Source organism: Theropithecus gelada, chromosome 14 (genome assembly GCF_003255815.1).
Source record: "Theropithecus gelada isolate Dixy chromosome 14, Tgel_1.0, whole genome shotgun sequence".
Classification (NCBI taxonomy): domain Eukaryota; kingdom Metazoa; phylum Chordata; class Mammalia; order Primates; family Cercopithecidae; genus Theropithecus; species Theropithecus gelada.
This window is the reverse complement of record NC_037682.1, coordinates 2,403,858-2,416,794: the sequence shown is the minus strand read 5'-3', so window position 1 is coordinate 2,416,794 and position 12,937 is coordinate 2,403,858. Positions and strand designations below refer to the sequence as shown.

General features: G+C 60.6%; 1 protein-coding gene and 1 pseudogene across 1 annotated transcript; one reads left to right on the top strand and one right to left on the bottom strand.

Moving 5' to 3' along the window:
* The window catches only part of LOC112607402, a 6,835-nt pseudogene extending 1,956 nt beyond the window's left edge, over positions 1–4,879 (bottom strand).
* IGF2 (insulin like growth factor 2) lies at positions 4,273–12,937 on the top strand. The gene is made up of 5 exons (XM_025355223.1): positions 4,273–4,650; positions 5,208–5,372; positions 9,989–10,151; positions 11,849–11,997; positions 12,291–12,937. Exons 2-5 carry the CDS (start codon positions 5,211–5,213, stop codon positions 12,525–12,527), a joined length of 711 nt encoding a protein of 236 aa, XP_025211008.1. The 5' UTR covers positions 4,273–4,650; positions 5,208–5,210; the 3' UTR covers positions 12,528–12,937.

Here is a 12,937-nt window from a genome sequence, read left to right as displayed (position 1 = left end):
ACTAGTGTAATTGTCCCCAGCACCCCCAAAGAGGAGGAGAGTCCACAACTCGGAACTGGGGCTCTCCCCCAGTGCCCATCCTGTCCCCAGCCTGGGAAGCAGGCGTGGAGGAAAAGGAGTGGGGAGCCCAGAGCTGGCCCTGGGGGCCCTGGTTTTGTCAATGACAGGAGCCTCAGCAACCTAGTCTGCTCTCCCAGGATCCAGGTTTGCAGACAGGCACTTTTCAAATGCTCCTCACCTCCAAATTTACAAGTCACCTTGCAGAGGAAAACATCAACACAGTCGGGGATTCTCTGCTGGAGGCTCCCTGTTCTATAGACCCGGGCCGGAGCGGCCAGAGAGCTGGGAAACGGGGAGGCTGCAGAAGGCTGGTGGGAAGGGGGCCAGTGATGGGTGGGGGTAGATGGGCCAGATGTTCTTGGAATGGGACTTGGGGGTGATTGATGCAGACAGAAATTTGAAGGAGACATTCCCATGTGTCTTGTGCTCTGGGTGGAAAATGGACTGTTTTTCATGGTGGGGGGGTTCTCTCCGTCTTGCCAAGCTAATGTGAAAGAGATGCCTCACCCTGCCCAGCTCCCCACACCTGTCCAAGGCTGTTAACTTCTGCCTCCCCAGTGCCAGGCTTTGAGATGCCCCCCTTCTAGCGGGGGTCCTCCTATGGGGTGACAGTGGTGACAAGCAGTGCCCACTGCACTTGCCCCAAGATCCCACACCATTCTGCTGGTCCCCAGCGGTGCCCCCTCTCTGGCAGTCCCCCCACCCACCCCACAGGTCCCCTTAAGGCCACTGCCCCATCGCCCGACATTGCCCAACGCCAAGGGGTGACCTTGTTCCTGCTGACGGTGCGGTTGGGCGCCTGCACGCGGGTTTAATATTTGCCTTTAAGGAACTGGGCTTTCCCCAGCCTGAGTGGACAGGCTTTCCCTGAAAATTCGCTTGGAGAGAACGAAAAGAGACGCCTGGCACCCCAGCGGCGTGCAGTCCTGCACCCCCCTCCCCACCGGCCCCGTGTTTCTCATTTTCCTCCCCACTTCCTCTCCTCTTCAGTGTTACCCAAACAAAACTGGTTTCACCCTTGTTTGGTGCTGGCGAAGGCCCGAACGGCGCGCGCAAAGCTCCGAGGCGGGCCGGGGGTGGCCGCCGGGGGTGCTCCGGGCCCCCAAGCCAAGCCGGGGACTAGCCTGCCCCCGGTGGCGGCTCGGCCGCGGCTTCGCCTAGGCTCGCAGCGCAGAGGCGAGTGGGGCGCAGTGGCGAGGGGAAGCCTGCGGACCTCCCACGCGGGGACCGAGCAGGTAGCTGGGAGTCCCGGGAGCTCCCGGGAAGCAGCGTGCTGGTCGCTCCCTCGCGGCCTTTGGGTTTCTTCCTTCCACCCAGACGCCCGCTAAGCTCGGGCTGCCGCCACAAACGCGCTCTCCGTGTGGAGAAGGCAAAGAAAAAGAAAAGAAAGAAAGAAAAAACCCAAAGACCGAAAAGCAGAATTTCAGCCGGCCGTGCGCGCCAGGGCGCTCCGCGCTACCTGCCCGCGCCGCCCGCGCTCGCGTTCCCCGGGGAGGGCGCCAGTGCTCCGCGCGCGCCCCAGTCAAGGTGAATCCCGGGCAGCGCCTTCCTTCCGCGGCCCGGGAAGCTTGAGCTCAACAATTAGCCTTTGATCCTCGGGGGATCCCAAGCCACTGAACAACTTCCCTGCTTTCCCCAAACTCGGACATTTTACTTGTTCTGGGATCCTCTAAATTTAAGCATTGCTTCCCAAGTCTTCCAAATATATTCAGCATTTCGACGGGTCACAAGAATTTTCTTGGACATTAATTTCCGGGGACGTCAAAACACACCAGCCCGGGCTGGCTTTTCCAGCCTTACACTATGTCGCCTGGGTCCCCAGATTTGCTTTCTTCCAGGCTCTGGACAGTTTTATACACCCCTCCCCAGGTCCCACAGATTTACAGACTACTAACCCGGGTTCCCTAATTTTAAAGACGAAGCCCTTGGTCCGTGGTGGTCGCGCTGACCAATTTGCCTGGTTCCCCAGGATGTGGACAGTGCCCTTTCCACACTTGGACATTGTTCCCCAAACAAGTGGACCTTCCCCCCATAATTTTGAAAATTAACTCCAGGGTCTCCTAAGCTTACTGTTTCCCCCACATTTCCGCCCCATTCCGCGCCCCCACCCCACCCTTCCCCTTCACCTCAGCATGGGACATTTGCTACTTAGTTCTGCAAATCTATTCGCACTAACCTGGGTTCCCTAAATTTTACACGTTGAATCCTAAGTCCCTTAGGACACTGAGCAGGGCTGGAAGGTTGGAACCCTCAGAGTATGAAAATTCCTTCCCATACCTTCCCCCAAATTCGGGCATTACACCCAGAGCACATTCAATCCTTTTCTGAATCAAAAACGACCTGCCCTCTGATTGCCTGAGTTTCATAAAATGGAGAGATTTCCCCAATGATTCCCAAAACCTATTGAGAATGTTTTGGGTGTGTGAGTCACAAAGCTTTGCGGCATTAATGTCTATGGCTCTATACGCTGCTTGGCTATGAATCAAGTCCGTTAAGTGTAGACACTGCCACTCAGGTCCCTGGAACACACTGAGCAGTTACCAGGAGGTGCTCAAGTGTGACCCAGGATTCTCCAGGTCCCCCAAATCACACAGGGTCTCACCGGTCCCTCTGGGCTAAACGAAGCACAAAAGAACCCTTTGGGCAGAGGCTATTTTTATTTCTTTTATGCCAGGTGTTGCTAACGGCCCCAGTTCCCAAACATTCTGAGCATTTTCTCTGCATCACAACATTGACTATTAAACAATTCTCTGGGTCCCAGGAGCTTCGTCACAAGAATCTTGCTTTTCCAAAATTCAGGCATTGGTCTGAAACCCCAATGGCCAGGATCACACTGGACCCTCTTCCTGGTCCCCCATACTTGGATGTTCTGGACGCGGCTCTCCAGGCCCTCTAGAAATATTCGGCATTGCCCTCGGATCAGAGGAAGGCACCGATTTCTTGGGCTCCAACAACCCACTGAGTCATCTGAAAGTTAAGCAATATTTCCTTCAAACACACTGTACACTCCCTATCACAAAATCTGAAAATTCCTAAGTCCTAAGACATAGGAACGCTGAATCTCCTTTCTCGAAAACATACATACCTAAAACGTGCAAGTCCTCCAAGGACTATGAGTGACTTCCCTAGATCTTTAGATTCAAAAGGGATTTTCCTGGAGCCCCCAAATTGAGGTATCGTCTCCCAGCCTTCCAAGCAAATTGAGATTTTTTTCCCTTCACAAAAACAATTGAGGTATTTTTAAAAATACTGATTTATGAGTCTCCTGACTTTATGATCCCTGCCCTGGGTCCCCCTACATTTAGAAAATGTTCCATGGACCCCCAAAGCACACTAAAAAATGTCCCTGGGTCCCAGAAATCCCAGGCATGAAAAAACCTGTGACCTGTAAGTTTCCTAGCTACTAACCAGGTTCCCAGACATTTAGATATCAAATCTCCATTGGGTAATTTCCAAGTGTCCCAAAAACCTGAAACGTGTTTCACTGGGGCTTCCCTAAATGCAGACACTGTCCAGGAAAATATATAGTATTTTTCTTATTTACCGAAAATAAACTAATGGAAATAATTTAAAATTTGACATAGAAAAAGAATACTGATTTTTTTGTTTGTTTTCCCCAAATGTACTGATCACACTCCAGGCTCCCCCAAAATTTAGACAGTGCTTTCTTCCATCTCTGAAGGGCATTAAAATGTTTCCCTGAAGCCACAGTAATTATGAAAGTTACTTTTCTCCGCATGCTGCAGCGTCCAGGCGACTAACTTGTATTCTTAAGATGTGAAAATTAATCTCAGCTTCCCTCTAACACACCAAGAATGTGTTTGGATCCCCAAAATGTGTCCCTTGCTTTCATCTGCCAATTTTAGGCAATGTGCCTCTTAGGCAAAACTCCCAATTTCATATGGAGAATTTCCTTTAACTACCCCTCCTCAAAAATTGGTCTGGGATTTCCTGGGTCCCCCAAGCTAGCTGGCCCCTATTTTAGACCTCTTTCTCTATGTTCCCAATTGCATGGAGCAAGTTCCCTCATCCCCCAAACCTGTAATCTATTTTTGTGGAGTCTCAGGTTTAGTCATTAATCAAGGTTCCCACATTAACGGAGTCCCCGGGGTCTCCTCCTCCAGGACACCCATTCGCTAAGCCCGCAAGGCAGAAAGAACTCTGCCTTGCGTTCCCCAAAATTTGGGCATTGTTCCCGGATCGACGGCCGCCCACTGCAGCTTCCCCAACCCCGCGCACAGCGGGCACTGGTTTCGGGCCTTTCTTTCTCCTACGAAGTCCCCAGAGCAACTAGGATTTGGGAAATTTCTCTCCAGCGTTGCCCAAACACACTTGGGTCGGCCGCGCGCCCTCAGGACGTGGACAGGGCTTCCCTGCGTCCAGGAAAGCGACCGGGCATTGCCCCCAGTCTCCCCCAAATTTGGTCATTGTCCTCGGGTCTTCCAACGGACTGGGCGTTGCTCCCGGACGCTGAGGACTGGCCCCGGGGTCTCGCTCACCTTCAGCAGCGTCCACCGCCCGCCACAGAGCGTTCGATCGCCCGCCGCCTGAGCTCCTGGTGCGCCCGCGATCGCAGCCTCCAGCCTCGCGGTGAGCTCCCCGCCGCGCCGGTCCCCGCCGCCTCTGCGCCCCTGCCCGGCTCCCGGCCCTCATCTGCTGCTGTCCCGCCGGTGCTGGCGCTCGTATCCGGCTGCCGCCGGAGAGGCCGGCGTGGGGCACGGGACCCGGCTGCGGACTTGAGGCTTGGCGGCTGCGCTCGCTCCGGCTGGGCGCCCCGAAATCCGCGCCACTTTCGTTTGCTTATTGCAAAGATCTCATTTGTGGGGAAAGCGGCTGGAGGGCCCCTAAGTGGGGCGGGCAGGGGGCTGCGGAAAGGGACGCGGAGGAGAGGCGCTCCCGCCGGGCGGTAAAGCGTCTCTAGCCCGCGGGCCTAGGACTCCGCCGGGAGGCGCGCGCGGAGCGCGGGCGAAGTGATTGATGGCGGAGCGAGGGGGGCGAGGGGGGCCCGGGGGGCGCGAGTTTCCGCCGGCGGCCCCTTCCCCTTGACCAGGCTTTGGCGGCGGGGGGCTGGCGGGGTGCGGGATTTTGTGCGTGGTTTTGACTTGATAAAAATCACAGTGCTTTCTTACATCGTTCAAACTCTCCAGGAGATGGTTTCCCCAGACCCCCAAATTATCGTGGTGACCCCCGAGACTGAACTCGCGTCTATGCAAGTCCAACGCACTGAGGACGGGGTAACCATTATCCGGATATTTTGGGTGGGCCGCAAAGGCGAGCTACTTAGACGCACCCCGGTGAGCTCGGCCATGCAGGTAGGATTTGAGCTGTGTTTCCCGCCCTGATTCTCTCTCCTTTGGCGGCCGGAGCCTCGGCAGGCTCCAGGCCTGGCCCAGATTCGGCCTGGCCCAGCCGGCCTTCCGTGCGTCCCGCACCTGGCGGGGGCTCCGGGGCTCCGGCGCGGCACCGGGGGGCGCTCGGGATCTGGCTGAGGCTCCAAGCGCCGCGTGGCCGGCTCCTCCTGCTAGGGCAGGTGGCGGCTGCGCGCCCCGCCCGAGCCCAGGGGCCCCCTCCGCCGCAGCAACCAGCAAGGATCCCCCGATCCAGCCCCGAGCCACCTGCATCTGCACTCAGACGGGGCGCACCCGCAGTGCAGCCTCCTGGCAGGGATCTGGGAGCCTGCCTGCCCCTGCCTGCCCGGAGACCCCAGCTCACGAGCACAGGCCGCCCTGGCACCCCAGAAACCCTAGATGGGGCCCCTGAATTCTCTAGAACGGGCATTCAACATGGCCTTGGCGCTCTGCGGCTCCCTGCCCCCCACTCAGCCTCGTCCCCGGGCACCCCCCAGCCCCCGCGACCGCCGCCCCCCCCCCCAACCGGGGCCCCAGGGCCCCAGGGCCCCCAGCCCGCGCCCCCCGCCCCGCGCTTGGCTCGGGTTGCGGGGGCGGGCCGGGGGCGGGGCGAGGGCTCCGCGGGCGCCCATTGGCGCGGGCGCGAGGCCAGCGAGGCCCGCGCGGGCCCTGGGCCGCGGGCTGGCGCGACTATAAGAGCCGGGCGTGGGCGCCCGCAGTTCGCCTGCTCTCCGGCGGAGCTGCGTGAGGCCCGGCAGGGCCCGGCCCCCCCCTTCCGGCCGCCCCCGCCTCCTGGCCCACGCCTGCCCGCGCTCTGCCCACCAGCGCCTCCATCGGGCAAGGCGGCCCCGCGTCGACGCCGCCCGCTGCCTCGCTGCTGACTCCCGTCCCGGGCGTCGTCCGCGGGGTCGCGCTCCGCCGGGCCTGCGGATTCCCCGCCGCCTCCTCTTCATCTACCTCAACTCCCCCATCCCCGCTTCGCCCGAGGAGGCGGTTCCCCCCGCAGGCAGTCCGGCTCGCAGGCCGCCGGCGTTGTCACCCCCCCGCGCTCCCCCTCCAGCCCTCCCCCCGGCGCGCAGCCTCGGGCCGCTCCCCTTTCCACGCTGCGTCCCGGAGCGGCCCCGGTGCCGCCACCGCCTGTCTCCTCCCGAGGCCCGGGCTCGCGACGGCCGAGGGCTCCGTCGGCCCAAACCGAGCTGGGCGCCCGCGGCCCGGGTGCAGCCTCCACTCCGCCCCCCAGTCACCGCCTCCCCCGGCCCCTCGACGTGGCGCCCTTTCCTTCGCTTCTCTGTGCTCCCCGTGCCCCTCTTGGCATCTGGCCCCGGCCCCCGCTCTTTCTCCCGCAATCTTCCCTTCGCTCCCTCCCGTCCCCCCCAGTTCCCAGCCTCAGACTCCCTCCCCCCCTCACGCCCGCCCTCTCGCCTTCGCCGAACCAAAGTGGATTAATTACACGCTTTCTGTTTCTCTCCGTGCTGTTCTCTCCCGCTGTGAGCCTGCCCGCCTCTCGCTGTCCTCTCTCCCTCTCGCCCTCTCTTCGGCCCCCCCCCTTTCACGTTCACTCTGTCTCTCCCACTATCTCTGCCCCCCTCTATCCTTGATACAACAGCTGACCTCATTTCCCGATACCTTTTCCCCCCCTAAAAGTACAACATCTGGCCCGCCCCAGCCCGAAGACAGCCCGTCCTCCCTGGACAATCAGACGAATTCCCCCCCCCCCAAAAAAAAGCCATCCCCCCGCTCTGCCCCGTCGCACATTCGGCCCCCGCGACTCGGCCAGAGCGGCGCTGGCAGAGGAGTGTCCGGCAGGAGGGCCAACGCCCGCTGTTCGGTTTGCGACACGCAGCAGGGAGGTGGGCGGCAGCGTCGCCGGCTTCCAGGTAAGCGGCGTGTGCGGGCTGGGCCGGAGCCGGGGCTGGGGCGGCGCGGGCTTGCGCCGGACGCCCGGCCCTTCCTCCGACTGCTCCTGGCCCGGGCCTGCGGGGCTCGGCGGGGCGGCTGAGCCCGGGGAGGACGAGGAAAACGGGCGGCTGCGGGTCCCGTTCCCTGCGCGGAGCCCCGCGCTCACTCTGGCGGTGGAGTTGGGGGTGGGGTGGGGTGGGGGCGTCGGGAAGGGCCAAGGGAGGTGTGAGCTGTCTGCAGGGGCGACTTCCTGGTCGGTCTGTGGGTGCAGGGGGTGCTGCCGAACATGTGTGATTCGTGCCTTGCGGGCCCTGGCCTCCGGGGTGCTGGGTAACGAGGAGGGGCGCGGAGCCGCAGAAGCCCACCCTGGTATGTTGACGCGGTGCCAGCGAGACCGCGAGAGGAAGACGGGGTGGGCGGGGCCAGGATGGAGAGGGGCCGAGTTGGCAGGAGTCATGGCAGACGCCACATTCGCGATATCTCCCCCACACCCCCTCTGGCTCTGTCCGCAACATTTCCAAACAGGAGTGCCCGGGAGAGGGGGCAGAGGGGCTGCTGGCCCGAGGCTAAGAAGGGCAGAGCCTTCAACCCAGAGAGAGGCCAGGGCCCCTGCCCAGTGGGCAGCGTGGAAGTTTCCATACAAGGAGGTGGGAAGGAGACCCCCCCCCCCTTCACTGCCCTGTGCAGAGATGAGCTGGGGGTGCAGGATGGGAGCCCATGGCACTTCGCTACGGGATGGTCCAGGGCTCGCGGTTGGGGGTGCAGGAGAGAAGAGACTGGCTGGGAGGAGGGAGAGGGCGGGAGCAAAGGCGTGGGGGAGTGGTCAGCAGGGAGAGGGGTGGGGGGTAGGGTGGAGCCGGGACTGGGAGGAGTCGGCTCACACATAAAAGCTGAGGCACTGACCAGCCTGCAAACTGGACATTAGCTTCTCCTGTGAAAGAGACTTCCAGCTTCCTCCTCCTCTTCTTCCTCCTCCTCCACCTGCCCCAGCGAGCCTCCTGCTGAGCTGTAGGTAACCAGGACTGTGGACTGAGGACACCCGCTGCCATCCCACTCCAGCCTGAGGCAGGGCAGCAGGGGGCACGGCCCACGCCTGGGCCTCGGGCCCTGCAGCCGCCAGCCTGCTGCCTCTCGGACAGCACCCCCCTCCTCTCTCTTCCTCTGCCCCTACCCCCACCTGGTCTCTGCTTCCTCACCTGCTCCTTCGCTTTCCGTTCCTTCCCTTCGGCCCCCTGCTTGCCCAGGTCAGGGCTTTTCCTGGGCCCTCACCTGCTCCGCACCGCGGCAGGCATGCTTCCTGCCCTGCTTTCTGCCGGTCCCCTGACCCGGACCTCCAAGTTCGGAGTGGTGGGGCTTGTTGCGGAACCGCGGCGAGGGCTTGAGTGGCCAGCTGGCCGAGTGTGCTCTTATAATTTGGAAGCGGGTGGCAGAGGGGGCGGTGAGGGGACTGGCTAGGGTCCAGTCAAGGAGATGACCAAGGAGGCTTTCCGATCCTCGGTGCGGCTGCCCACTGCTCTTTAGAGAGGGCATGCAAACTTGTGCTTCTGTCCCATTGCCTGCTCAGTCGCTCACATAATTTATTGCATCAAAAACTCGCCTGGGTCTGTGGAGGGAAGGCTGGGGCTGCCCGCCTGGAGGGCTCCACCTTCTGCAGGGGTAGGGCCAACTTGCTGTGGTGGCCCCCGGCCTCCCACCCCGGAGTTGGTTAGCGGCCCTGTGGCCCTGCAGCCTGTGGAGGGGATGTGTCCTAAGACTGGCCTCCCCTTCCAGATTGCACTCAGGGGAACCTGTTGTCTGACTTCCCAGGTGGCCTGAGCTGGTCTCTCCAACTCTCACGGGGAGAGTTTGGTAGCGCAAAGGGGGAGATGTTCTGGAGGCCCCGGCCTTACTGGTTTGATTTGAGGCCTGGAAAGGAGGCTCTGGGCTTGTGTGTGTGTGTGTGTGTTTGGAGGTACACATAGCAGACTGGAATTGGAGAACTGGGTGACTGGGAAAACAAGGTTTCTAGAAGCATGGGTGGTGTGGTTGTGCTAACCACTGGAGTTCTGAGCCAGGCCTGGCTCAGCGGCAGACTGGAAAGGTGGAAAAACCAGGGGAGGGGGCGGGACTGGCCCAGCGGGACTGGCCTGCCGCTTTGAGGGGGATGGTCCTCCTGGACCCCCCCTGCTCAGCTGGGGGTTGTGGGGAGGAAGGGACTGGTCCTCCTGGATGCACATGCTCTGTGGGGTGGGGTTGTCTGCCATCTTGGCTGGCGCTGGAGGCCTGAGACGTGGTGATGGGCCCCTGGGCTGGCCCTGCCCCCATGGTGTCATAGGACGGAGGCCAGGTCCGGTGTCCAGCCTGGGCCCCTGCAGCTGTGGGTGCCGCCGAGCTCCTGCAATAATGACCACGGAGATGGTCACTCCTCGTGTAAAATTACTAGTGCTTCTTGCAAATTGAAGGAACTGGGCCCTTTCTGTGTGATTCCAGACACTTCATTCTCCAAGTGGCCCTGCGCCCTCAACTCAGCATTGTGACCTATGTGTTACTTTTGTAATGAAAATAATGTTTATAGGAAAGCCATGCTTTAAATTTTTAATTGAATTTGTAGGTTGGCCAACGGCCTCTGGTTTGGGAGGGGCACCTTTGGCCTGGGGCTTGGCCTGGCTGCCACGCTCACACCACTTCTCTCCCACCCCCAGATACCAATGGGAATCCCAATGGGGAAGTCGATGCTGGTGCTTCTCACCTTCTTGGCCTTCGCCTCGTGCTGCATTGCTGCTTACCGCCCCAGTGAGACCCTGTGCGGCGGGGAGCTCGTGGACACCCTCCAGTTCGTCTGTGGGGACCGCGGCTTCTACTTCAGTAAGTAGTTGGGAGGGGCTTCCTCAGACCCGGTCAGGCCCCTAAAGTGACAGGTGAGGACGCCCAACCTCAAGCCAGGGGAGCACACTCCTAGGTCAGCGGCCCAGCCCCCTGCTCGGAGACTCCGACCTTCCAGCTGCGTTTCTGAGAACCTGCAGGGTCCCAGGGCATCCACACCAGCTGACTTTCCCTTCACAAGCCTCCTTCGAAGGGTGGGCCAGAGGGGTCCCCTAGACGTCGGGAGCACTTACGGGGGTCTCCCTTGGGGTCAGAATTTCTGTTGGGGGCTGTGAGCTCCCACTGCGGAGGCGCCGCACCCCTAGGGCAGGGCTTCAGGCTCTGGAGGAAGAGCTTGCCTTTCTTCCTGCACCTTTTGGACATTTTGACAAGGGATGTGCGTTCAGTGAATGATCAGAATTAAAATCAGTAAAGTGATTTATAGAATTAAAATCAATAAAACAAGTGCAGTTGGTGGGTGGCAGGGGTGAACGGTGCATGCGCCTCCTTGGGCCCCAAGGCCGCCATGGAGGGTGCCCACCTGCTGACCTCAAGGACGATTCAGCCTTTCCTCATGTTTCTCTCTTGGTTTTCCGGCCTGGGGGTTGGCGGGTGGGTGCACAGCTCATTGTGCTTGAGACCCCGCCCCCAGATGGGGGGCTGGGTGGATGCAAAGGCAGGCATGGTGCCTAGGCATGCCTGATGGGGCAGGGGAGGGGCCACTTCTCGCTGGCCGGGACCACACGGCTTATTCTACCTGACACTCACCACGTCTCATCTTTACCACTTACTACTTACTCACGCTGTGCAATGGACTCACAGGATGCAAATGCACTTCAAAGCTTCTCTCTTAAAAGTTCCTGCTGCTTGACTGTGGAAGCCCCTGCCCGCCCTGGCCTCTCCTGTGCCCTCTCTCTCGCCTGTCCCATTTGGGGATAGGAAGTGGCACTGCAGGGCCTGGTGCCAGCCGGTCCTTGCCCAGGGAGAAGCTTCCCTGCACCAGGCTTTCCTGAGAGGAGGGGAGGGCCAAGCCCCCACTTGGGGGACCCTGTGATGGGGCTCCTGCTCCCTCCTCCGGCTGATGGCACCTGCCCTTTGGCACCCCAAGGTGGAGCCCCCAGTGACCTTCCCCTTCCAGCTGAGCGTTGCTGTGGGGGAGAGGGGGAAGACGGGAGGAAAGAAGGGAGTGGTTCCATCGCGCCTCCTCACTCCTCTCCTCCCGTCTTCTCCTCTCCTGCCCTTGTCTCCCTGTCTCAGCAGCTCCGGGGTGGTGTGGGCCCCTCCAGCCTCCTAGGTGGTGCCAGGCCAGAGTCCAAGCTCAGGGACAGCAGTCCCTCCTGTGGGGGCCCCTGAACCGGACTCATATCCCACACATTTTCCAAATCACCCCAGTGTGGGCCTTTGGTCCTGGTGGTGTCTGTCTGGCCATGGGACCAAGAGCTTGTGCCCATTTTTCATCTGAGGAAGGAGGCAGCAGAGGCCACGGGCTGGTCTGGGTCCCACTCTCTTCCCCTCTCACTTCTCTTCTTCCTGGGACGCCTCTGCCTGCCAGCTCTCACTTCCCTCCCCTGACCCGCAGGGTGGCCTCGTCTTTCCAGAGCCTGGCCTGAGGGCAGGGGTGGTTTGCTCCTCCTTCGGCCTCCTGGGGCAGGGGGCAGCGCGGTGCTAACATGGCTGTCTCTGTGCTGTGGGACTTCCAGGCAGGCCCGCAAGCCGTGTGAGCCGTCGCAGCCGTGGCATCGTTGAGGAGTGCTGTTTCCGCAGCTGTGACCTGGCCCTCCTGGAGACGTACTGTGCTACCCCCGCCAAGTCCGAGAGGGACGTGTCGACCCCTCCGACCGTGCTTCCGGTGAGGATCCTGGGCCCCTTCCCCACTCTCTAGAGATAGAGAAATAGGGTTTCGGGCGCCCAGCATTGCCTGTGGCCTCTGGGACCCCTTGGCCAGGGACAAGGACCCGTGACTTCCTTGCTTGTTGTGTGGCTGGGGAGCAGTTCAGACGCTGGCTCCTTCTGTCCCCCTGCCTGTGGACGTCAGCTCGAGTCGCTGATCAGTCACGGGGGTGACCTGTCAGGTCAGGCGGGTGGCTCGGGCGGAAAAGCGTGGAGAGCAGGCACCTGCTGACCAGCCCCTTCCCCTCTCAGGACAACTTCCCCAGATACCCCGTGGGCAAGTTCTTCCGATATGACACCTGGAAGCAGTCCACCCAGCGTCTGCGCAGGGGCCTGCCTGCCCTCCTGCGTGCCCGCCGGGGTCGCGTGCTCGCCAAGGAGCTCGAGGCATTCAGGGAGGCCAAGCGTCACCGTCCCCTGATTGCTCTGCCCACCCAAGACCCCACCCACGGGGGCGCCTACCCAGAGATGTCCAGCAATCAGAAGTGAGCAAAACTGCCGCAAGTCTGCAGCCGGCACCACCACCCTCCAGCCTCCTCCTGACCAGCGACGTTTCCATCAGGTTCCATTTCCAAAATCTCTCGGTTCCACTTCCCCCCCGGGGCTTCTCCTGACCCCAGCCCCCGTGCCCCGCCTCCCCAAAACAGGCTACTCTCCTCGGCCCCCTCCATCGGGCTGAGGTCCACAGCAACATCTTCAAACATGTACAAAATCGATTGGCTTTAAACACCCTCCCTCCAAATTATCCCCAATTATCCCCACACATAAAAAATCAAAACTTTAACCCCCTTCCCCCCCACCACAACAACCCTGTTAAAAATAATTGGCTTTTTAGAAACACCAGAAAAATTCAGAAATTGGCTTTAAAAAAACAACAACCAAAAAAAAAAAATAAATTG

Coding starts and splice junctions, on each gene's coding strand:
- IGF2 (XM_025355223.1), top strand. CDS start 5,211: ATGGTTTCCCCAGACCCCCAAATTATCGTGGTGACCCCCGAGACTGAA. Junction 5,373..9,988: donor CGGTGAGCTCGGCCATGCAG/GTAGGATTTGAG, acceptor TCCCACCCCCAG/ATACCAATGGGAATCCCAAT. Junction 10,152..11,848: donor GGACCGCGGCTTCTACTTCA/GTAAGTAGTTGG, acceptor TGGGACTTCCAG/GCAGGCCCGCAAGCCGTGTG.